The 26,113-nt window shown below is 39.9% G+C and overlaps 1 protein-coding gene across 12 annotated transcripts in view; it reads left to right on the top strand.

Moving 5' to 3' along the window:
• ARHGEF28 (Rho guanine nucleotide exchange factor 28) overlaps window positions 1–26,113 on the top strand; it is a 117,420-nt gene that overhangs the window by 78,474 nt on the left and 12,833 nt on the right. For 9 of the 12 annotated variants that reach the window (XM_063179675.1, XM_063179677.1, XM_063179681.1 and 6 more), the window contains 18 exons: window positions 783–834; window positions 1,363–1,510; window positions 1,620–1,741; window positions 2,618–2,758; window positions 3,222–3,472; window positions 4,366–4,488; window positions 4,881–4,998; window positions 5,895–6,149; window positions 7,032–7,108; window positions 7,751–7,929; window positions 8,597–8,691; window positions 9,571–9,753; window positions 12,334–12,465; window positions 13,095–13,177; window positions 16,494–16,532; window positions 16,622–16,669; window positions 18,481–18,960; window positions 21,110–21,410. In XM_063179675.1, coding sequence (XP_063035745.1) covers window positions 783–834; window positions 1,363–1,510; window positions 1,620–1,741; window positions 2,618–2,758; window positions 3,222–3,472; window positions 4,366–4,488; window positions 4,881–4,998; window positions 5,895–6,149; window positions 7,032–7,108; window positions 7,751–7,929; window positions 8,597–8,691; window positions 9,571–9,753; window positions 12,334–12,465; window positions 13,095–13,177; window positions 16,494–16,532; window positions 16,622–16,669; window positions 18,481–18,960; window positions 21,110–21,410 — 2,827 coding nt within the window. The remainder of the gene's footprint in view (window positions 1–782; window positions 835–1,362; window positions 1,511–1,619; window positions 1,742–2,617; window positions 2,759–3,221; window positions 3,473–4,365; window positions 4,489–4,880; window positions 4,999–5,894; window positions 6,150–7,031; window positions 7,109–7,750; window positions 7,930–8,596; window positions 8,692–9,570; window positions 9,754–12,333; window positions 12,466–13,094; window positions 13,178–16,493; window positions 16,533–16,621; window positions 16,670–18,480; window positions 18,961–21,109; window positions 21,411–26,113) is intronic. The other 3 variants (XM_063179679.1, XM_063179684.1, XM_063179685.1) reach the window with 3 other exon arrangements.

Here is a 26,113-nt window from a genome sequence, read left to right as displayed (position 1 = left end):
CTCGAAGAGAAATGTGCCACAATGATGCAGGTCATTTTTCACATTTGTGGAGCATGTCTTTCTGGTGTAGCTGGGTTTTGCATCATGGTGGCTTTCAAGGAGAGCATGATTCCATACTGATTCTACAAGCCTTAAACTGTACATAAATCAAGCGGGTTTAATTTTGTTTATAATTTTCACGTCATGGTCTTGCACTAATTTCTGGGAAACTTTAGGCATTAAGACTGCTGAACTGACAGCTTTGGTTCCTGGGGATGGTGGGTTACTTGCAAGATGACACAAGAGCCCACAACTAATCTCAGCAAGAATGCAGTGCAGGAAATGTTCACTGACACACCTGAAGTGAAGTATATGCCCAAGTACAGCAGGCTTTTAGTACAGATTTTGAAAAAGTCCCCTTTGGAAGGGGGAATGGTTCTGCTTTTGGTACCCATGCTTCAGATAGTGTACTATCAAAAATACTTTGATCTTATTTGAGTATGAAGCCCTGAATGTGCGCTTTTCTTGCAGCCTTTGCAGCCAATACTCATATAGAGAAAGTAGAACGTTGTAACTCAGTCTGCTTAGCAGAAATAGTTATGTATTGTAGTACAAATAATATCCTACTTTGAATATTATTATCTATCAGTGACTAATAAAATTAGTTATTGGAATTAATTAATACCATAATTTAGGACCACTTTCTTGTAGCCCTTTGTGTGATGGTGTATGTGAATGAGTTACTGACTTGACTGTTAAATATATTATCAGCTATGTGATTTCAAAAAATTCTTTTTTTTCAGAAATCCCAGGAGAAATACCATAGTAGAAACAAGGTCCAAGTTGGTGTAACAAGTAGGTATAAACCTAGCATTTCTAAGGTAGGCCTTGATTAAAAATCGTGGGACTGACAGCATGAACTTTCCCATGTAATTTCTCTGTTTCTAATTTTTCTTTCAATATCTGTAAGAAAGGGCACACCCTTTCTTCTACTAAAGACACACTCGTCTTCTATTAAAATGAGTATGAATTTACTATACCTTCAGTGAAAACAACAAAAAAAGTAGCCAGTTCTGTCTACGTCATTTATCTTGTGCACAAGTATTCATACACCTATAGAGGATGTATGATTTGAGATTATTTCTTTATCAAGTGATAGTCACTCTGGGGCTATTCCATATTGCCTACAGGCTTATTTTTATATTGTGTGATAGAGCATTGAGGTCATGTACCTTTGCAAGTGGGCATTCTTGATGTCTGATGTAGGTCAATGTGAACACCAGATAGCATCTCTCAGTATAAGTGTGCTGTTGGTGACATACGCTGTCAAACAATGACAAACTCAATGTTTCTCAAAATGTTGCATTGTGCTTTGCCTCGCAGATTCCCTGCCTGGAGACATTTCACAGATGGTGCTGTCCTCAGTGCATCCTTCTTTCTCAGTGCCTGTTGGACTGTCTCCTGGAAAGAGGGAAGCCTCACAACAGCCCTACCTCTTGTCCAAAAGTGTCCCCAGTGCCAGTTTGGAAAGGTAGAGGGGCAGATGCCAATGGACTATGCTAAATACATCCTTCAGGATTTCTAGGAAGATTTAAACCATGAAATAAATGTGGGTTTTTGTAATTTTATTTCTGCTCTAGAAGAGCTACACAATTTTCTGGACAAGACTCTGAGACTAGCACCTGGAAGTCCAAGTCACAGTCTGAAGAGATGTTACAAGCATTAGGGACCTTTTCTTCAATGGATGCTTTTATGATGGAAGGTGAGAATATTGCACAGATGTTGCATCTTATAGCTAGTATTGGAAAGTGAAAACCAGAAAAACTCCTTAGCTGATTTAGGAAGACACTTCATCTTCTCAAAGAAGAGCACTTACTTTTGATAATTACATTTGCATCCCTCTTTACAATGGTGAAATCAAACAGATTAATCTTAAAAATGAACTTTTCCTTTCTTCCTTGTAACTAACTATTTTATAACTTTTGGAATATTTTAGTATGCTATTACCATTTTAAAGTAATAGGGATAAATGTACTGGCATCCTTTCAGAAACAGAACAGTAATACACTTTTCTTTTGCACTCATCCAGATAACTCTGTTTACAGTGTCCATTGCAAATTGTAAACCTGCAAAACTTGTATTTCCTCAGTAGCCCAAATTCTTTACTCCTGATAATAAGATGTGCTGTTACAATAGCTGCATAGCCTTATGAAGAAAATAGAAATTGATTTTTTGTGTAGCTAGGTGTGAGACTGAATTTGAAAGCTGAAGGGCTTTCACTCACGTAGGATGGTGCACATACCACTCACTGGACATCTGGTATTGGAAATGTTGAATTTTATTTTTAAATTTTAAAAGGTTTATGCAAGCAAAGAGTTATAAAAATGATTTGAGGAAAGAAGAGTGTTTTTTACCTATTCTCCTCCCCTTCTGTCATAAAAGCAATTCAACACTTTGGTAATAGTATTCACATCTGGCAAACTTTGCTGTAGTAAAGACAATGCCAGCATTTGCAGAAGTCTTACCTGTGATGTTCATCTGTGTGATGTGTTCCCTATATGAATAGATCTACATGTGCCAAGGGACTTCCTTTACTCTTTGTATGTGTGGTGTTAAAGAAATACAAATTTTGTCATAGATGATGTGGATTTGTCTCAGTGGACTGATCTCTGCACAGATGCAGAAGAGTTTGAGGCAGACTCCTGGAGTCTTGTTGTGGATCCAGTGTTCTGTAGCAAGCAAGAAAAGGATGTCGTCAAGCGGCAGGATGTCATATTTGGTCAGTATTTCAAAGCTGTGTGTAGGTTTAAATGCTATTTGGTGTATCAAATAGAGAGGGAACCTACATGGTTTATGGCCAGAAGAATGAGTGCTTCAACTCAAAACAATACGAAGGTTCAAAGAACATTTTTATCGCAAAGTATGTCTCCTAAACTAAGGAAATTTATAGTAGTGGCTACCAGAGACAAACCTAGCCTATTCACAGAATGGTTGAAATTAGAAGGGGCCTCATCTGATCCTCAGCTCAAGCTATTAAAACCACAGCTTGTTCAGTGGGATACAGAGAGAATTGTGTCAGAGCCAGATAAATTAAGTCTTCCTGCTGACATAATTGATTAGGTTTGAGGCTCACACCCAAAAAGGAGTTATGACTGTGTATTTGATAGAGTAAATTCTGTCTTATAAGGTGTGCAGAATATTCAGGGGATTACTACACTATCCTTTTTTATTTTATACCACAGAGCTGATGCAAACAGAAGTACATCACATCCATACCCTGTTCATTATGTCTGAAATATTCAGGAAGGGGATGAAGGAAGAACTGCAGCTTGACCACAGCATAGTGGACAGAATATTCCCCTGCTTAGATGAGCTACTGGAGGTGCACAGGCAATTCTTCTGCAGAATGAAGGACAGGCGGCAGGAATCATGTACAGCAGGGAGCGAGCGTAATTTTGTCATCAGCAGAATTGGAGACATCCTTGTGCAGCAGGTAGAAGCATCAGTTCTGTTATTCCTTTAAGTGCTCAGAGTTCCAAATTTAAACAGTTTTTTTACTCCAAAACTTCTGTGGGCAAGTGGACAATTATGGTTGCTCAAAAAGATTCAAAACCTGTCCTCCCCTGATTATTTCAGGGTGAAAGAACAATGCGAAAAGATATCATTATTGTGACGTAGCTGTGTGAACTTGGGGTGAGTGACAAGGGAAGTGATGAACTTGGTCATGTTTGCAGTAGAAAGCTTCTGTCATACTACGGACTGCAAAAAATGGAAGTAATGGATTCACTTTATCAGTTGAGGAGAGATGTGAAGAACTGATGATGGAAACTACCCATTAATTTCGTGCAGTAATCTGGCATCCCAGATCAGTTACATCCCAGGATACTGCTCAGTAAGGAAGGTGTGGTTGCAGGGTGTTTCCTGTGGCTGAAAAATAGCTAACTGATGGCTTGGCATTCACACCTCAGTTCCTTGTGAAAGGGAGGTGTCGCTTTTCACCTTCTGTCAGTCTTTTTTAACTCCGCTAAATAAAGAGCTGAGATGTTAGTTTATCGAGAAACAATGTGGAGATGGGACAAAAGTAAATGAACCTCAGAGGGTTGTGTTTGAAAAGAGGTGAAGGAAATCCTGTTATAATGTTCCGGCTGTTACTGGCAAGAGTACAGTGTAGGTTGCTTGTGCTCTCTCCAGCCTGCGTTCCTCTTCTTGCTCCTAAAAACAGTTAGCATATTTTCATTCTTTAGGCCTACAGACAGGTTAGTGAAATTCAGAGAACTTGATAAACCCTTAATGTAAAAGTTCCCAATTTGTACAAAATTCACTTGTTAAAATTCAGTTTCCTGTTAGATAGAATGTTGAGCACAATCCACTTATGAATTTCTTTAGTTTTCAGAGGAAAATGCAACTAAAATGGAGAAAATATATGGAGAGTTTTGTAGCCATCAGAAAGAAGCTGTTAATCTCTTCAAAGAGCTGCAACAAAACAAGAAGTTCCAGAATTTTATTAAAGTAAGTTAATGTGGAATCATGAGCACTACTGACAAAGTGCTCAGGAAAAAGTTGCATAGCTATTACTTAGATTTAGGGTTGGAATTATATTCAGTAACTCACTTTAAATGGCTAATAAAAATGGCAAAAGTTTTTTTCTCCTTAACTAGTGAGCTGATAAATCACAGTTTTCTTTCAAATTTTAGAATGCTTTGGCATCCAGTGTGTATTACACACCTGTTCCTGTTACAGTATGCCTCATCCCTCAGCACAGCAACTGTTCCTTGGGGATGGTTCCAATTACCCAGCATTTGTTTTAACTTATTCTAATGCTTTTAGATCATATTTCTTATTAGTCAGTTGGTGGTTTAATATGCATTTACTACCTAAGGTATATATTTACATTTGTGCAGCTGAGAAATAGCAACCTGTTGGCACGACGCCGAGGAATCCCTGAATGCATTTTGCTCGTCACCCAGCGAATCACCAAATACCCTGTTCTGGTTGAAAGGATATTGCAATACTCAAAAGGTAAATAAAAGCTAAAGTGTAGCTTCATGTCTGAAATCCTAGCACAATTCTAACATAAGGAATTTGCACAGCTACAATATCACAAAAGATTAAATTTACTGCTCTGTAGAGATACAACCAGAGCAACATAAATACCTACTGTTCAGGCAAATGTCACCTGAACAGGGCTGTCTGGTGTATATACGTCTTGTCTATCTTCTAGGTGAAGATTTCTGACATTCCAGCCAGGTAGGCCATAGAAGTCCAGAAGAACATACTTGTTTTAGGAAAAGACCTTGACTGAAGTATGTGAACTAGCTCAGATACATGTGTACCTTTGGAATTTATTCTGGAGGAACTTTTTCTAAGTAGGGCTGGGCAAACATTTTGTAAATTACTCTCTGTTTTTTCAGGCAAAGCTTGAATGCTCTCTGGAACTTAGTATAACTTTTTACAATTACTATTAACTTACAGATATTGCCCCCTAAATGGGCAGTAAATAAGCATTGTAGAAAGTTGCATATACAATGCAAATCCTTTGTACTTGTAATCCTGTTTCAAGGGTACTTTGTTTAGCCAGAAAAATAATATGCTATATGATATACTTGGCCACTGATTTATTTTTTGAGCGTTCACACCTCATAAATATGTCAGAAACTATTCAACGTGGTTTTTTGGCTAATGAATAAATCTGAGGTACTGGCCATCTTTTAATAGGTGAGTCAAAGGTATATACCTCTAATAATTCTATACCTCTAATAATTCTAGTAAAATGGTTGCAAGGTTCAAATTTAAATTGATAAATTTATCAATTGAGTTTTGCATCATGCTGATTGTTTCTAGAAATCAAGGAATTATATCTTCTTTTGAACATGGTGACTAGTGTCATGTTGTTTATTTTTTTTTGTTTCATACAGAAGGAACAGAAGAACATAAAGACTTGTGCAAAGCCCTTCATCTAATTAAGGATATAATAGCAACAGTAGATTTGAAAGTGAATGAGTATGAGAAAAAGCAAAAGCTGTTGGAAATTCTCTGTAGAACTGAAAACAAAACATACACGAAGCTGAAAAATGGCCATGTTTTTAGGAAGCAAGACTTGATGAGGAAAGAGAGGATACTTCTTCATGAAGGCTTAGTGTATTGGAAGACAGCCACTGGTCGGTTCAAAGGTATTTCATCTGAGAAGTAAAGTCCTTTAACTCTTTATTTGCAAATAACATTCAAAGATTGGTTAAAGAGTGAAAATACTTTCTTGTGCTATATTGAAAATAAGAATGTCTGAGGTAATGGTATTGCCAATTCTGGATGATCAGTTCCAGAAGCTGTGAGTAAACTGTGTAAGAACACAAATTCACATACAATACCATTTGCATTTCTTCTTCCAATCCCCTCCTTCAAGTTTTTTGTTTTTCAATTTCATTTCATAATATAATGTTTTCGCTTGTACATTTTATTGTTCGCAGTATTTGCCATTGAAAATAGCTTATTAACAATTCAGTGGTAATGAGACACCCGTAGTAGAAAAGAAATTCTGAAGCCACAATTGGCTGGAGCACAATTTTTACATGCAAGCTCAGATTTTGATTTTTGGTGTTAATCTTGTATTAGGGTTTGGGCTTTTTTTTAGGAAAAAACACTAGTACAGTTTTTGCTGTACAACTTTATAAAGCTGTCTGTTGATCATTATTCTAGAAATGTTTTTACCAGTGTAATACTGTGCTGTGAGTTACAGCACAGACAAAGCAAGGTTATGTAAGATAGTCTTTGTCAGGCTTAGGGAAGTTGTACTGCTGTTGGTACAAGGATTTATTTTTTCCCTGGGCCTGTTGCAGCATGGTGCACTGTCCTGGGAGATATCAAGCAGGGATGTGCAAGTGCTTCATGCAGACCATGGGCTAATTCAGATATTTCCTGTTTAGTTTGCTGTAGGATTCTACAAGATATTTCTTCATCAGGGCTTCTCCCTTTATTTTAAAAAGATAAAGTAAGAATTTAACACTGATTGCACTAATTTTAATTAAAAGCCATTATTTTCCATTTCTCATTTTAAGACACCTTAGCTCTGCTTCTCACTGATGTACTACTGTTCTTACAAGAAAAGGATCAAAAATACATCTTTGCAGCTGTTGTGAGTATATTATCAGATATTTTAACACACATGTTGCACATTTACTTGTATCTTTCCAAAACTTAGGTCGTTATCCAGCTCATTCCCACATAACTTATGTTTTTTCTAAAATCCTGGCATTGTATATCAGTATATAGAAAATTTAATTTCTTTTTAAAAGTAAATTTTTTGTGGAGAAGGATAAAAATAACAGAAGTTTATCTTTAATATTGTGCCTTACATGACTGTGAAGGTGGGAAGTAATGCAGGCTCTTTCAGTTGTCTAATACAAATTTTAATTTTTTTGTTCCATAAAACAAACAGAAGAACAGTTTTTACTGAAAATATAGTAGTAAACACACATAAAAGACATGAAAAGTCATGGAAAGAAGTTCCCAAACTATATAAATACAAACATTATATGAATATTGTGTCTCAGTATCAGTGAGCCTCTGAGATTTTCTTTTGAGCACATATCTAGTGCTTAATTTTTTTGTTGACAGTGTAACATATTTTAAAGAATAGTTTAAAAGAATGTCTGATTACTCAAAACTTTCAGTAGTCTGACTATACCAGAACTAGTGAAAACTCATGTGTTTCCTAGAGTGTGGTGTTTTATAAGAAAGTAATTTATTATGTGTGTGCTTTGACTGTTTCCTGCAGGACCAGAAGCCCTCAGTTATCTCCCTTCAGAAGCTCATTGTAAGAGAGGTAGCCAATGAAGAAAGGGGGATGTTTCTGATCAGTGCTTCATCTGTGGGGCCTGAGATGTATGAGGTTCATACCAGCTCCAAAGAAGAACGTAACAACTGGATGAGGCATATTCAAGAGGCAGTGGAAAGGTAGGGAAAAAGGGGTTTGGTTTTCATGCTGGTAGTCCAAAGCAGATGGGAGGTTGGTTGGATATTCATGGCAGGATGTTCTTTGTTCTCCATTGTACTGGGTCTATCTGTGAATTTGGGTTTTCCTTTGAGCTCAAGGTGCTAAAACCTCTTAATCACCCCTGCCATACTTCCCATATTCCTCCTGGTTTCCCACTGAATCAACAGACCCTTTCTGTTCCTCATTAGACATCCTTACCAGCCATTTTACCAGCCTTCCCCCACCTTTGCCTTTGGCACTGTCTGCCTTCCAGGGTCCTGCAGGTGTCCATACAACCATTTTGAGAAAATCACAATTCATGACTGTTATCTTGGCATCAGCTCATTAAGAATGGTGGGGAAAACATTGCTTCTGATGGGCCCAAGGTTCTGCTTGGGACAGCAGACCTGTGGGTGCGCACCAGCCACTCTCTCTGCTCAGTGCAGCCGTACAGAGCAATAAGGAGTCCTTCAGTCTGCTTGATGTCCACTTGCTGCTTCTTAAAGAGGCAGACAAATGGCATGCTTCTGGATTATTGCAAAAGGTGCTGGTGTTGTGTTCTGTTTATTGTGAACAAAATATTGTATTGAAGATGAATATATGATGTGCAGATCTTGCTTTATCCACCTTTGTCTTTTATCTTTGAAGTTGTCCAGAGGAAGAAGAAGAAGTAAAAATGAGTCAATCTGATGAGGACAGACGTATTGCTGAGGCCAAGGCATACAGAATTCAGAAATATCAAGGTGTGGTATCCTTTCCTGTTGCTCTGAGAGCTCCAGCATCAGATGAATTCAGCATTCAGGATGAATTAGTATACTGGCTGATGTGTTCAAAGTGGCTCAACAGGCAGAGTCAGAGCAGAGACAGATGAGGTGGTCGAATGGTATAACGTAAGTGTAGTAAAAGAGAATGTTTTTTCAAACACTTTAATGTTTTTGCTACATTTCTGTAACTAAAAAATAAAAGTAAAAATTGATGTTTTCAAAACAAACACTGAATTTCACAGATTAGCATCAGGACCAAGTAGTTCTGGGTTTGCGAAAATACCTTGAATCTTCGAAATTGTGTGGCTTTTTGCTTGTTTATGGCACTTTGTCCTTTGCTGCTAATATTTTTATCTGCAAATATAGCTAATAAGGATAAATTCTGGTTCCTTGATGCCCCTACACCTAACTCCCACATCTTTATACTGCAATGAGGAGAGAAATTGCAGCAATGTCTGTCCTATTGAGAGCCACATCCTCTGCTGAAAGTAGGTGTTCTCTGAGGTTGAGGCCCTGAGTTATTAGCACACATGAGCCAAGTGCTTTTCCAGGAGGTAGAACTAGCAGGTTGTTGTGAGACAAGAGCAGTAATAAGGGCCAGAAAGGGCAGCCAAAGGCACTTCATTGGGGTAGGGCTTTGGCCTAGACTCTGCAAGGGTATATGTTAGCTTTCATTTGGACAGACTTGGATGAACTTGGATGAATTTGGGTCCTGGCCACTTAAATGAAGCTTAACTTGAATTAGCACTTCCTACATGGCAAAAAGATTAGAAAGGTGAATGGGGAGCATGCTTTCCCTGCAGCATAAAAAATGACCACAGTTTTCAATTTCTGCACTGTTCAATTTTTGGTTGACAGAATCACTGAGTAACCAGGACCAGCAAATCTGCAGTTATTTAGAAGAAAAGTTGTGTATCTATGCAGAACTGGGAGATATGTGTGGGTTTGACGATGTCCATGTAGAACCTCACCTACTTATCAAACCTGATTCTGGAGAAACTCCACAGGCTGCTTCACTGCTGGCAGCAGCACTCAGAGAAGGTGAGTTTGCACTGGAAGAATGGATTGATGGCTCTTCATGTGGGCAGATATTTTAAGGTAACCAAGTGCAGACATGTGGCCTTGTGTTGCAATTCTGCCAAGTCTCAAGAAGTGGCAGTGTCAAAAATTGCCAAAGGGCATAGAAAAAAATCTGCTGCATTTATTGTTGTCAGATACAGGAGATGGTACCTGCCAGATTTTAAAATAGCGGATATGTTTAGGGCATAGCATCAAATATGCAGGCAGGGGCGTGGTGTTAGGTTCTTAGCTGTCCTCACAGTACAGCTCTGTGAAGCGCAGCAGGGGAGAAGCTTGGATGCTGTATGATATTGCACCTGGTCCCCAACTTTCACCTACCTTGGCTGATTTTGATGTCACTTCAGAATCTTGTATGATCACCTACAGAGCAAATCAAATTTCTCCCAAGAAACACCTGCCACAATTGCTGTAGGAGCCCTGTTTTTTCTGCCTGCTATCTCACAGGATATTGGTAGATGGCCGCACCATCTATAGTGCTGTCCTACAAAGGAAGGAAGGGAATGGTATTTGTAGATACCTTCCCTAGCTGGATCTTCAACTAAACTTCTCCTAAACTTAGTGGAAAGGAGCACTGGTAAACAGAGTCCTGATTTTAGCATCACCTAAATTGGGAACTGTGTGCTACTAGCAACATTTCAACCTATAACAGTGGAACTTGGTCTTCATCATCATTATAAAGTCAAAGAGCATTTTATTGATAAAATTGATTAAATTTGTGTAGGGTAGTAAGTCAGTGATGAAACAGAAAATACTTGAAATGGAAGCCTATACTTATTATACACCTTATTCTACCCACTTCTGTACTTTTCGCTTTCTCTCAAGCTGTTGTTGATGTTGATGATGTCTTGGATTTCGGGACTCTACAACACTTTCTGTGAGCTTACAGTTGTTTACATTATAGACAAGTTGTGGGGATCATTTTCCAGGATGGAAATACTAGATTCCTGAGCTAATAGCAGGCTCTATGGGAATAAAGCGTTGCTTACAGTAGACAAAGACAGAATTACACAGTACTTAAGCAAATTAGGTATACACAAATCCATGAGATGAGATTGGATAAATCCAAGGCTGCACAGCAAGCTGGCCAATGTCACTGTGAGGCTGTTTTCTGTTGACTTTGAAAGTCACAGTGATCAGGAGAGGTTCCTGATGACTTGAAGAAAGCAAGCCTCACATTCCAAGAAGAAATATATAGAGAGCTAAAAAACAGTCAGTCTCACCAGCATCTCTGAGATAATCCTCCTGGAAGGCATTTCCAAGAACCTGAAAGACAGGAAGATGATTTGGAACAACTGTCATGGATTAATTAAGGCAAGCTGTGTCTAACTAACCTGACAGGTTTTAAGGTGAGAGAAGGGTGCATGTTGGTTACCTTGACGTTTCTCAGACCTTCCACACTGTTTGCACTGTCTGTAGTGTGCTTACATCTGAATTGATGTAAACTGCTTAACTGGGTGGAAGAAAGGCTGGACTGCTGGGCTGAAGGGGTCAGTTGTATGACATATGACATCCAGTTGGTGTCATGTTATTAGGGGATTCTTTTAGGGGGTGTATCCTGAGACCAGTAGTGTTCAACACTTTTATTAATGCAGTTAACCTCAGGATTGAGTACACTCTTAGCAAGCCCATGACTGTTATGGCAAGAGGTGGAGCATTCAGTGAGCTGGAGAGACCCCTACAGATGGGGAAAATGGTAAGAGGTACACTAAGACATTTGACAAAGAAAAATGCGAAGTCCTGCATCTCCGGTGATGTAATCCTGCATGTTGGTACAGACTGGACACTGATGACCTGAAAAATACCTTTGTAGAAGTGGACCTGGGAGAGCTACTCGACAGCAGGTTGACCATGAGGCAGCAGTTGCCCTTGTGCCAAAGATGCCCAACTGCTTCCTGGCCTGCTGCAGTAGGAGGAGAGTTGCCAGCAAGTTGAGGGAGGTGATTCTTCCTCTACTTAACCCTGGCAAGTCCTGTCTGGGCTGCCATGACAAATGCTGCACTTTCCCTGGCCAAGGGAGGCATTGACAAAGTAGAACAAATCCGGTGAAAGGCACCAGAATGACTAGAGGGCGGGAGGGCATGATGTCTGAAGACAAGCTGAGGTAGCTGGCTTGGTGGGATCTCATTTCTGTCCACAGCAGCTTAATGGGAGGATATAGAGAAGCTGGATTTTTGCAGAGGCGCATGACAATAAAAAAGAACACATGGACAAGAGACAGTAGTCCTGTGATGAAACAGAGGTAATTCCAATTAACTAAAATTAAAAATGAAATGCTATGAGAGTGTTAAAAAATTGGAACAGATTGCTCAGGGAGACTTTGAAGTTTCCATCTTTGGAGGCATTAAAGGCTTGTTGTGCAATGCTCTGAGCAACACAATTTAGACTGACCAGGTTTCCGTGAAGTGCAGGACTAGGTGACCTCTGAAAGTCCCTTACAAGCTAAATTATTCCATGTTCAAACATTTCTATGTCATTGAGTGCATTCATGCACTAAGGAGCTATTTAAGGGATGTGTGTAATTCTGCATGTTTTCCTCTTTAGTTGAAAGTCTCCACACTGCTGTAACAACATCACAAGTGAGTGAAACAGACAGATCACCAGAGGAAAGTACTGAGGAATTAAGTGTCAAGCATAGATTTGCTACCAATGAAATATTGGAATCTGTTCTGGGTGGTGAGTAAAATTTGATGCTTTTACATCTTTAGAGTGCTAAAATAATTGATACCAGACTGTTTTTTTGGGAAGCCTCCATGGTTTAGGACAGAATCAATAGAAAATAATGTAATAGAAGTTGTCTTTGGGCAAATGCTCAGGTAGTGTAAATTGTTACATAGCTTTGTTGAAAGTACACTTTCTTGTCATTGTCGTTAAGCTCTGCACCAAGTCTATGTTGCAATATAGGCTATTTCTCTTATTGTCAGGAGGGTTGAAAACTGGGATTAATATTCCAATAATTTCAGCTGCAAAGGGTGGCATTAATTTCTCACAACAAATTTGTGACTAAAGTTGTGTAAAAAACATTGCTACAGAGCATTTTTAGTGTTATGGTTACACTTATCTCCAACCTTTCATAAATGAAATAGTGCTAATTTGTATGGTAGGAAAACTGAGTTGAGCCATGTGTGCCATCATGGCTTGCAAATTAGTTTTTCCCCAGCCTAGGATCCATTATGTAACTACAAACTATAAAAATCACTTTCTCATAGTCCTGAGTAGCTGTAGAAAAGCATGCTCTTTGTTTTTCTAGTCAATATATGCTTTGATACCTTTCTTATGAATTTTCTTGGGGCTTTATTTGTTAGATGCAGAAAGAAAAGAAACTGAAGAATCACCAGAAATTGATCTCAGTGTTGAAAAGGAAATGGCAGGTGATCTTAAGGATAAGGTATTGCAAACAGTTTTTCTTCCTGCATTGCACACGGCACTGGGCACTGTGCATGTACATGCTATTCAAATTTTTATGGGGATTTTCACTCAGATCCAGGTAATTCAGTGTAATAGAGGTCACAGCAATTGATAATAAAATTTTAAAAAGCAGCCATAAACAATCCAAGCACAGAATGATTTTTCTTCAAGGCTTAAGATCAGTGAGTTGTAATAGCAGGCAGTGTTTTCAAACCACTTGTATGGGCTGTTCCTGTTTCCAGGATGATGAAAGTCTCCTGCAGTGACAGAGTCCTCAGCTAATGCAAGGAACACTTGTGCATTGGAAGAACTTCGTCCTCAGAACAAGCACAAGATAGGATCAATGTTTTTACACCAGCTTGCTTCAGAATTTAAATCAAAACAGAATAGAGCAATTAGAGAATAGAAGAGAAAGTGCCCATTTTTCAAAGTCCTATAGCTAATAAGCAAATCTGGGGAGAAAAGCAGAATCAAAAATCAGTTCTGGGCAAGACTAGGAATGACAAATTTTATGTAGCAGTGGAGTGTTGGAGTAAGCAACATGAATTACTGTGTGAAAATAAAGTGAACTGTAACAACGTAGTTCTTAGGTAGAGAATAAGAATCGCAAAAGGAATAAAGGGGAGAAACAAGAATGTAAGATACAGACTTTGAAATGGAAAGAAAACTTTGCTGAAAAGTTTAGCACTAACATACTGTATTTGCATCAGGTCTGAAAGAGGGCTTGTGTGCCCAAAACCTTGTGTTTGTTTGTTTTCTATATTGAGAATACTCTTGCTAATACACTAATCTCTCTAGTGCTAAGCAAATATATATGCTTAGCACTAGATCATCTTACTTATCAGAGTGCTGATAGAAGGGAGCAAGATGAAGAATGTGAGTGGAAAAAATTGTTTGAAAACAAAGTGAGGGAGCAGGTGAAGAGGTATAGAACCTAGAGAGGGTGGAGGGGCTCAGATATAGCCGGCTAAAAATTGCAGAATCTCTACATGAAAACTTTGCCATTGGGGTTATAGAGAAGGTAGAGATGGGCTTTTTTCTTTTTCAGAAGTGTGCAGCAAAGGGATTACAAGTTGCATAAGGGAAATTACAAGTTGCAGCAAGGGAAATTATGAGTGTATATAAGGAAAAAAAAAATCAGTGCAAGGATGATCAAGGAGCAATGCTTGTCCAAAGAGGTTGTGGGTGTCTCTACCATTGGAGGTTTCCTGGATTTGACTGGAGAAGGCCTTCAGCAAGCTCCTCTAACTTTGAAGTTATGCCTATTCATAAAGCTGGAGGGACCTGCCTCCAACTCTTCCACTCTAAGTCATCATCCTGTTATTTATGGCCTATTGTTCGGGAAGGCATGTATCACATCTTCTGATACCATGTCAGAATCAGAGTTGCCAGGAGGTGGCAGAATGAGCAAAGAAAACAAGCAAGGCAAGGGCTTTCCAGAGAGGTGGGTGTGCCGTCCCAGGGTTGTGGGGTGACGGCTCTGAACTCAGCCCAACTAGCTTGGGAAAACAGGAGCTGGACAGGGGGCCAAGAGCTCCCAGCTTGGAGGTTAGATGCTGACTAGATACTGGAAGGAAGAGCATTGTCCTTGCAACGTGAGGGCTCCCCAGTGGGCAGCTGTGAGAAGTGATCCCCATCTTGTCTCCCCTGCTCCTGCCTTTTAAGTGTATCTGCCCAGGCATTGTTCAAAGCACAGCGCAGCCTGCCCTGGAATCTGACCATCCTCATCTGTCTGAACCAAGGTGATCAGGAGGAGAGGCAGAGAGGTGGCCTTCAGCACATTTAAACACCTGAAATTACTGCTTCCCTCCTAGCTGGACTTGCAGGGATGTGCCAGCTCAGCTAAGCCTTCCTCAGCCTCATGTCCTAGCACTCAAGTGGTGCTGCAGTGAGGGGACCATGGGCACTGGGACTGGCCACTTGCAACTCCTTGGTCAAGCCAATACCAGACAAACCTTCCCCCTGTGTGCATCCATTTTCAGTTAAAAAGAGCTTAAAAACCTGAGGGAAACCCTGCTCTTGTTCAGTGTGCAGGCTCTCCCTTGTTCACTCTTCCTCACCCTTCCAGCATTATCTCCTTTCTCTCCCTCCTGGCCCTGTGCTGCCTCCTTACCCACTGCACACCCTACAGCTAAGGAGGAGCAGAACTATCTTGAGTCCATTGTTGTGCTGCACAAAGACATCCACACAAAATACTCAGCTTTCACAGGAGAGCTGAGCTTTTCTATGGCTTGGGGATACAGTGAGAAGGAGGAGGTTAAGATGTGGAGGGGGAGTGGAAGGAAATACTGAAGAGATATAATGAGAGAAAGAGTAGTGGAGGAAATGATGCAGCTGGTACTCCCTTTGCCTCAAGGGTGTCTGTGCTGGGTTGTGTTTAGGGGGCTGGTCTTTCTCATTTTCATTTTCAGTTATTGCATCTAAATGTAGCAGATGCTTTGCTCTCTGTGGCGGAAAATGAGACTCAGTAGAGAACTTAAGAGAATCAGAGAGAAAACAAATATTCCCCAAACTCTCGTCAGCTTCTTTGAAAAAAAAAAAAAAAAAGGAAAAATCATACAGGAAGTCTTGTCAGTGTAGTCTCAGAAGGGATTGTATTTGAAACAGTTCTCGCCATTTCATCTTATCTTTCTCAAAGGAGCTGTTCTTCATGCTGAAGGGATTATGGGTAGCTTCACCCCATAAATTTTGAGAACTTCTTAGGAAAAGGGAGCAGGATGGAAAGTGTGAAGCAGCTGTGCCTTGCTGCAGAGGACAGTAGTGACCATGCTGGTGCCTTTTGTAGCATATACTGGGCATAACATCTCACAGGGTACCTAAGGATTTTTTGTGTTCCAATAACGTGCCTTCTTGCTAGCTTCTTAGTACATTATTATCTCTAATTTTGAAGATTCTTATGCTGTTTTGTCCTACTGTAATTAATCTTAACCTACTGGGCTGTATATGCAGAAATCTGTATATACAATGGATATATAAAAACTCTCAAGTAAACAAAGAATGAATTGAAATGTCTTTTCTGTGTAGCATTACTCATAAGGGATTAAAATTGTAGATGAAATAGTTTAATTTGTACAGTTGTGTTCAGAATCTCTAGTAATTTCCATGGAAACTCTATTATTGATGTATTATTAGTCTTCACAGATTGTTGCTTCTGCCTTTTTTAATATACCCACATAAAGGGTTGACTCAGTACACATTTCCTAGCCACATGTCCCCACTAGTTAAAAAAAAATTAACTTGATGATACAACTTTAAAATTTAAAACAACTTTTTAAACCTACGTGTGTTTATTTTAGGGAGCAAATATGAATTTTTCAGAATCTACAGGGACAGAGGTGAGTTAATTTAAACTTCAGACAGAATGTAGTAATTATTTAGTTAACAGTGGTCAAACCTTTGAAAATCCTTCTCTTTTATTTTCTAGATTGTACAAGCAATCCAGAACTTAACCCGTCTCTTATACAGCATGCAGGTGACTACTCCACTACTAACTTCAGAGAGTAATTAGTTTGTCCTAATAATTTACTTTTAAAGAATTGTTTTCATGTTGTCCTACTTTTAGACATTATGTTAATTGATCCTGATCTCTTTTGACTGTTGCATAAGTTGTCACAGGATACAGTTTTATTCTACATCAATGGTAGGTTTCTTTTAAGACCTGAATAATATTAACCTGCTTGGAGATCAGTCCCTCCTCCCAAAAGAGGATATCTCTACAGTCCAAAAACCTAGCAGGAAAATAAAATGATGGCTCCACTTGAACTGATGTCATTCCACATACAGATTTCTGAAATTATAGTTCAAAGAATTGAAAAAAAAATTGTATTTTGATTAGACTGTTCTCCTGGCTAGTAATCAGCAGTAATTTGGCCAGGTAGCTCAGGTAGCAAACTCAGCCCATTTTAGGTGCTTAAATCCCACTTACTTTGGGCCTTACTTACTTTGGGCCTTACTTACTTTATTACTTACTTCACTTACTGTAGAGCCTTAGTATGAAGTATTTATCTCTTTTATGCTAAGCTTGAATATCTTAACTTACTTCTTATTTAGCTGCACTTTCATAATTCTATTTTTAAATGTTTCATCTAAGTATACCTAATTTTTAGACCCTCTTGCCCTTAGCAAATTTCATAATAATCCTGGAATCCTTGTGCTTAGAAGTAAAGTGTATTGAAACAATACAAAAGCAAAATAAAAATCCTGTAATTCGCAGAAAAAATTTTGAGTAATTGAAAAACAAATAGGGACAATAAAATAAGGTTAGGATCATGCCTTAACTGCTCAGACCATGAATGAAGAGTCAGGTGCTGAGAAACAAGCAGAGGATCTTGTCTTGTTTACAAGTCACTGGAAATGGCCCAATACTGGAGGAAGAGCGAAGAAAAGTGCAGATGGTACATTGCATGAAGTAAAAAACTTTCTGGGGTGAACAGCACGTGGCAGTGGGGCTATGTGAGTTCTCTGGGAATGTCTCCTGAAATAGATTCCCATGTCAGTTTTTAAACATAGTGCAGTAAGTACCTCAGCAGATCTAGGGTTTTCTTGCTTTTCTTTCTTCTTAATCCCAGCTATTTGTTTTTGCGTTACTGGAGGATGTCACAACCTTTATTGCAAACAGTGTCAAAACATCCTTGTGACGGATGGAATATAGAACTCCCGACTGTAAAATAGGAACATCAAACCTGAAACCATTACCATCCGGCAGGTTTATGCTTGCACTGACACCTCGGTCAGGTGTGTGTAGTGGTACAGTCCTGGTGACATGGCTGTGTCGGTAGGTGCCGCTAGGACTGGTGCTAGTTGGACTGCAGTGTTGCAGGTTAGCAAGGAGAGCCTTAAAGCCACAGTGAACTCACTTGGAAACAATACAGTTTTATGTGTAGAAGTCACAGCTGTGTTAGGAATACTTGGGTGAATATAGCATTCCCAATGCCTTATTGCCCTCTTCAACCATGAAATATCATTTTTCCTGTGTGTCTTTACATCCTCTGACAGAACAGGACCCCAGCTGTAATTGAAGTGCATATGAACAGCTGTAACATAAACATGTATTATAATACTAAGTGTAAACCAGAAACTTTTTAAAAAGTGCTCAAAAAAGTTGAGTTTTATTTTAGAAATACCCCTATGTAAAGGCATTATCACATAATTTTATCTATTTGCTTGAGGAATAACCTCCCAAAAAAGTTCCAGCATTTTTATATAATGATTCTATGTAAAAACACAGAAATGTATTAATGCTGATATTTAAACATTTGTGTCTGATTTTGTTGTGGTGTCTAGGCAGCACTGGCTATCCAGGAGAGCCACAAAGAGCTCCATAGGTTACTACTGCAAGAGAATGAGAAGACCAGTCAGAGCCATGGTTCTCGGCTGAACCTCATTTTGGAACAAGAGAAATATCAGAATGTGGAAAAACAAAGGGTGGAACTGGCCAACATAGACAAAACGAGGCAGCAGTTCCAGCAAGAGCAGCAGCGGTGGCTGCGAGAATGCGACCAGCGGCAGCGGGAGCAGGAGGCCAGGGCGGGCCGGCTGCAGCAGCGGGAGCGGGAGTGCCGGGCCCAGGAAGAGCTGCTGGAGCAGAGCCGGCAGAGCCTGGCCCTGCAGCTGCACGAGTACCAGCAGAGTCTGGAGAGGCTCCGGGAGGGCCAGAAAATGGTGGAGAGGGAAAGAGACAATGTGAAAATGCAGAAGAAACTCGTGTGGCACTGGAAGCATGGTCAGCAAAACGACCTCTTTTCACACACAGGGGACTATGAGGTTTGTGCTTCCCCATTGTAAATATCCCTGACTGCATTCCTAGAAACCTGCCTTGACGAATAGGCCAGGATCTCTGGGTTTTGTTGGTTCTTAAAGTAATGAGTGAGCATGTGGGAAGCTGAGATTCAGGCATATCCTAGCGTTTTCTTTGAATGTCATGAAGTTTAAGCAAGGAAAGTGCGAAGTCCTGCCCTTGAGAAGGAGCAACCCCATGCATGGGTAGATGCTGGTGGTCACCTGCTGGAAATCAGCTTGACTCTCTACAGCTACCTGAAAGGAAGTTGTAGCAAGATGGGAGTCAGCCTCTTTTCCCAGGCAGTTAGTGAGATGACAAGGGGAAATGACCTTGAGATATGACAGGGAAGGTTTGATTTGGACATTGGGAAGAATTTCTTTGCTGGCATTGAAACAGGCTGCCTAGGGAGGTGGTGGGGTCACCGTCCCTGGAAGTGTTCAAAAAGTGACTGGACATGGTAGTTAATGGTATGATTTTGTTGATGTGATGGTGGTGTGTTGGGTCAAAGGTTGGACTTAATGATCTTGGAGATCTTTTCCAGCCTTTATGATTCTATGATTCTGTGAAAAGGACTGGAGTCCTGGTGTAGAATATAAGCAAACAACGGGCCCTTCTAAAAGGGTGGCACATAGTGTCCAGGGCTGCTCTGAGTAAAGTATTGCTAGTAGGTCAAGTGAGGGGATCCTTCCTCTCTGCTCTGGACACACCTGGAGTCTGGCTCCCCCAGTACAAGAAAAGCACAGAGCTTGGGGTGGAGAGGAGGTAGAGGCAGGAGGATGGGTGTCTGGTGAAGTGCCTGTTTGAGAGGCAGGGATATCTCTCCAGTAAGGAAGGCTGAGACTGTTCAACCTGGAGAAGAAATGGTTCTTATTAATGGGGATTCCTTATTAATGGGAGTTCCTTTTAGTGTATAAAAACACCTAAATGGAGGTTCTGAAGGAGATGGAGCAAGGTTCTTTTCAGTGGCACCCAGTGACAGAACCAGAGGCAATGGGCACAAACAAAAACACCAAAGATTCGTTTTGAACATCAGAAAATTATTTTGTCTTGTGGGGGTGATGGAGTCCTGGCACAGGTTGCCCAGGGAAGTTGTGGAGTCTCTGTCATTGGAGATATTTCAAAAGCCACCTGGATGTGGTCCTTGGCAATTGTCTCTATGTGGCCCTGCTTCTGCAGGGGGGTTAGACCAGATGACTTCTAGAGGTCCTTTCCAACCTCAATCATTCTGTGATTTTAAGCTAGATACCTAGAAAACCCAAAGTTAGGCAAGTGTTTCTTAAATTGAGAAGACAGAAATTATAAATATGAGAATCTGTGTTTTATTCTGCTTTACTACTGTGTTTGTAAGACCCATTGTGTCTCTGCATCTTGTAGAAATATTTAATTATTGTAATGCTTAAGCATATAAAACACTTAATGAAGTTTTTGGTTGCTGTTTTTTTTCCTGGACCACTAGCTCCAGGGAGGAAAAGGTGCACCTCCAGGAGTAACAAACATCAGGCTCTTGTTAACCCCACATATCAGGTCCTGCTGTCCTGTTCCTTGAAACAACCAGCCCCCTAGGGGAAGAGGTTGGTGTGTGGCACCATCTCTGACAGTATAAACCCTTGGAGATGCTTATTATTTGGGGGTGCAATTTAAAGTAGCCCCAAAACTACTTAAGTGTTTAATAATAAAAATGATTAAGTTTTTGTTGAGGTTGAAGGGTGCAGTCTGCCTCTGAACTCAGCTGTCTGGGTGCTCACCTGCCAGGTAGGTCCTCATCTCTAATACCTGCTTCGTGGTTGTGGTCTTGAATTCCATAATTTCTCTAAAGTACCTGAAAATCAAAACATTTTGTCTGGCTTTTCCACGTATGGAAAGCTCACTGACCCAGACAGCTTCTTTTTCCCCTCAGGTTCTCGTTTTCACAAGACAGTCTGTAGAGCCTTTCTTCAAGCCATCACCTCCATAATTTTTCAGCTGGCAACTCAACCATAACCATTTGGCATCTAAGATTGTGCCCGCCTGAGGGGTTAAAGGATTGGCCTCTGACCTCCCCCTTTTCATCTGGCTTTTGTGAACACAGTGTGTACATGACTTACCCATATATGCTTGCTAGCCCAAACAATTGGTTTTTTTCTCTTTCTGCAGATAATGGGACATAATCAATTGGACAGCTTACATGGTGAAAATGCATTCTACTTTAATGAAGCTGTAGTGTGTGTGTCTCTCAGAAGAATCAACAGATCAAATTCTTCTCTTGTTTATGAGGACGGTGTGTATGGGATGAATATCTCAAATTCTGATGTAGCAGGGACTAGTGAAAATCAGATGGACCTCAAAATGGACACTTCTTGTCAGCCAGCATTAACTAGTGCACTGTGGAAATCCACTAGTCCTTACCAGCAGATGTCTTTTTCCTGCAAAAGCAACAAGGATTCCTTTAATAATGGTAATTAATATTTTATTTAATTAAGAAGTAGTACAGGCAGTTTGCCCCCTCTCTGGCTGAATAGTCCTAGGAACAAAGCTTAGTAATATCAGAAGCAAGAGATTTTGGTAAAACAGTTGCATGTTTCTTTGCAAGATTTTTCATGGTAGGTGAGAAAAACAGCAGAACAAAAATACAGAAAATTACTGAAAAACCCTATGAAACTCCTTTTTGTGTCTGCATAGTAGTACTCAGAATGTGTTTTTCTCTCAGTCTTTTCTCAACGCTTTTTGACTTATTTTTTTGTGAGCAGAAATCACTCTTCGTCAAGTGTATTTTATTGATTCTTTGAGAACATATGTGCATTACTTGATGGTTTCTGGTTAAAATAGCTTTTGATTTCCTGTCTTAGGATGACAGTCAGTGTTCGAACACCTTTTCTTACTTCATTAAGGAATGAAAATATCTTGAAAGATCTGTGGACAGACAGTGGTATCTATCTCTTCTAAGGAATAATATAATGTTTGAATAAGTTACATCAGTAACTCTTACTGCCTTATCTTTCTTTATTCCTGCATTTTACCAGTACCCCCAAAGATACGTAGGCTGCATGGCAGTTACTGATGGTGGCTACCAAAATGGGTGGAAGAGGCTGCCTATCTGAGCACTGCATGCACTGAAAATTCCTTGAAGGTCTTAAAAACTTATGAGAAACTCTAAACTATCTGGGGTTTATTTCTCATTTTGCACAATATTAGTTTTGATCTAACTTCTTTCATTAGTGTGAGTTGTAGACCAGGATGTAAAAACACAGCTGCTAAAAGTCTTGGGGGCCAATGGTGCACTTTTGGGGTAAGGGATTAAATGATCTGGTGGGGTTTTCTCCACAGTTGTGAAATTCAGGAGACGTGGCATGGCAATGCTGCAGCAGTGCCTGAGCTCCCATTTTTGTGCAGTTGGCAGTGCAGAATAACTTCTGTTGTCACACCAGCTTGCAGGTCACAGCAAAGACCAGTGGGCAGCAGAATTAGGAACTGAAAACATACACAGGCACAATGGAAAATTGTCTTACATCGGTGATTAAGGAACTTGCTCTTTAGTACTCCTTGTAATGAATTAAACAGACATCCAGTACAGCCTTACTAGTCTTTGGTATGTGGATTGCCAAAACAGCATGTTATAACCAAAGGTAGGGCAGGCTAGTCACATCACTACAATCAGCAAACCAAGCTGATTAGTATAAGAGATTAATATTTCTAAAAATGCCTAAATAATGCCTGGTGAAACTCGTTCTAGTTTGGCTGCGGTTGTAATTTTAGTTAGTGTGAATTTGAAAAGGAACACATATGTGGGTTTAAACCTCTCAAAAGTGGCTTAGCTTGCACTGGCAGGCATACAGATAGAAACTAACCAGGATACTTTCTGTTGAGCCCACATGAGAGCATCTCTTTTAATTAAACTGGCTTGTACCAGTTAAATTGCACTGATTCTGAGATAAGCTGGTGGAGCACCTTTGTCTCAAGACACAATGGACCAGCTTTGTGTTCAGCTGTTGACAATGCATACTGTGTAGGCATCGTTATCTTGCCCGGGTGGCAGGGCACCAAGGCAGTCCCATCACTCTTGGGGACAAGCTCTGTCTCCAGAGCCCGCCCAAGAGGCCAGTGTGTCTGACCAAGTTGTGTTGGCAAAACGTGCAGGTACTGCCTGGATGGTGACACAAGACACCTTATGCAAAGGAGTGAAGCAAATCCTTGCAGCATTCTGATGGTTCAGATGATGCTGTGAAGCCTACCACTGCATTGCTGGAGCAGGCAGGGCTGGAAGCCTCCCCTCAGAGAGATGTAACATCACATTCTATGGTTGCATTTGTTACTGAGAAGGTGACAAGAATTTTCTGCTCTGATCATGCAGCGCATGAGTCTGCATGATTCAGACTTGCTTCTGTCTTGCATCTGGACCACTGTACAGGGAGGGACTGGGGAATGAGAAGAGTGATGAATTTCCCAAGGGACCATGCACGTGGAAATTATGCAAATCACTTGTTCCTAAGCAATGTCAATCAAATCGAACAATACAAACATTTCATACTGGGAAACGGATTTTTTTTTTTTCTTGAGTAATTTTGGACGTGTTTTCTTCCCCAGAGAATTTAGCAGAGTTTCAGAAAATCTCCAAGTTTTGCCTCCATTTTCTGACACCTCTGCAGGATATAGTCAGTTCCAATCACTTTGAAAGAAAGCCATCTTTAAATTCAGTGAGGGAAAGAGCTTAAAAGTTAGCTAAAATCATCAATATTTTCACGTGGATGAATGTTTCATGGCATTTTTGTGTGTTTCCATGCATTTTCCACCTAGCTTTGTGTATAAAGTCTCATAATCATCTTTAAAAAAAACATTCTTAAATAATTTGTCAACATAGATCTAAGAAACAAATACTGAGTATGGTTTACTGCATATAGCCATTCACCACATACATACATAGCCAGAGCTAGTATATAGTTAAAGTTTTGTGTGCACACAAAAGAAATTTCTTGGGTTTGATTAATTTTCACAGAATTATTAGGCATTTTGTAAGAAGTCTGCTCAGTCAAAAAAACCCGCTTAAATTATTTAAAGAGAAGCACCATCTAAACTCGTTTCCAAGGAGTTAATCACACTGCATTCTACCATATATTAAGTGGTATTCAATTAAGCTTCATAAATATACAGAAATGGAAATGGCTACATTACTGTAGTGCATAACTTTCCATTCGTATTTCCTAAGGTAAGACATAGGTGTCTTCCCATAGCTAACATCATGATTATGTATCATTGTTCTATATGGGAGGGAACTTCAGTAAAGACCTTCAGGCAAGTTCCCACTGAACTGAAACTGGCATAAGTAACCTCACTGGAAAAGGTGTGTCAGTCAACAGGAGGAAAATATGATTGAAAGAAAAATGTGTTAATGCTTTACAGTAATGGTTATGAAATTATCTGCATGAAAGAAGCAAGTACTTTGGCTAATTAGGAAGGAGGGGAAGTATAGGTTTTGTGTCAGACTAGACTGAGAATTGAATAAATTAGTGTTGCATTTAATTGACATGTCAAGTAAAACTAGCCAAGGTGATGCCTGAGGATTTACCTATGAATTCACCTCTTTGATTTCTGGAATCAGGGCAAGTTTAATTCTTTTAAGCTTTGACGTGAATAGATTGTTTGCTGCTGCTACCTTAACTTCATTAATTCAGACACTGTAGTTGCAGAAATAGAATTGAAAAGTGATATATCTGGAAAACTGCTGAAACTTGAACGTGGGAAGGTTTTACCTAAGAAATTTAGTATGAAGGATCTATACATGTGACACAATGATAAACATAGTTTAAATCTTTATGGGGAACATAGGAAAACCTGTGATCTTCATAAGGAGCCAAATGCAAACCCAAGGAGCAAAAAGAGGACTCTATTTGACTAATGTAATTTAAATATTTTTTAAAGGAGAGAAATTTGTACATAGCTGAGTGTAAACAAATGAGATTGTTTGATTTTGGAAAAATTATTTATTTATAGTGGCTTTCATCAAAGTAAGTGGTTTGTAGAGATGTAGAATATTTAATTGGCAACAGAAAAAGCAAAGATTCCAGAAACACTGTGTAGTATCCTGTAACTACATATAGTTTATATGAAATTTCCTTCCTATTCCCTAAGGCAGATTATGGTGATTACTATGTTTAACCTGATCTTAAAACTGTGTATCAGATTCATTTGCTTTGATTTCCCATTGTTAATTTAGACGACATTTAGAACAGTGCATTTTTGTCTGTGCTGGTTTCATCTGGGGTAGAGTTAATTTTCTTCTCAGTGGCTTCTATGGGGCAGTGTTTTGGATTTGTGCAGAACACAGAGTTGATAATACAGAGATGTTTTTGTCATTGCTGAGCAGGGCTTGCCCAGAGCCAAGGCCTTTTCTGCTTTTGGTGCAGCCACACTGGGAGGAGACAGAGCCAGGACAGGTGACCCAAACTGACCAAAGGGATATTCCAGACCATGTGGCACCAAGCTCAGAGTATAAAGTGGGGACAAGAAACAGGAAAGGGGGGGACACTTGTGGTGATGTCATTTGTCTTCCCAAGTAACCATTTTGCATGATGGGGCCTGGCTCTCCTGTAGATGGGTGAACACCTGCCAGTGCATGGGAAGCACTGAATTAATTCCCTGGTTTGCTTTGCTTGTGTGCACAGCCTTTGCTTTCCCTATTACGCTGTCTTTTTCTCAGCCCATGAGTTGTCCTGCTTTCACCCTTCCCCGGTCATTTTGGTAAGAAAGGGGGCTGTGTGGGTCTTGGTTTCTGGCTGGGGTTAAGCCACCACCAAGGCTTAGCTAACCTAAGTTGTGGTGTAATGGCATTGTATAAAAGTATCTGCTCTGTGTTTACATCAGGGAGGTTGAGAACAATAGGCCCGGCTCTTTTATCCTATTTGTGTTAAGGTGAATTTGTTGCAGTCAGGAATATATACAGTGTAAAACTGATGCAAGTGTGATAAAAAATAGGTGAAATATGCTTTGCACCCCAGTGTTAAAAAGCCATCTGAAGTGGTACAGGCTCTTTGTCTATGCTTCCAACTCAACACTGGATTTTGGCAAGGAGCCTTATTCAGATAGCATAGTGCTGCTGCCAGTGCTGGAAGTGGCTGATGGGATACCATGATGAGAACTTAGTTAAATAAGATTACTTTCATCACT

This window comes from Melospiza melodia, chromosome Z, assembly GCF_035770615.1.
Source record: "Melospiza melodia melodia isolate bMelMel2 chromosome Z, bMelMel2.pri, whole genome shotgun sequence".
In the NCBI taxonomy this organism is placed as follows: Eukaryota; Metazoa; Chordata; class Aves; order Passeriformes; family Passerellidae; genus Melospiza; species Melospiza melodia.
The sequence above is the reverse complement of the archived record's forward strand: the minus strand, read 5'-3'. Positions and strand labels throughout refer to the sequence as shown.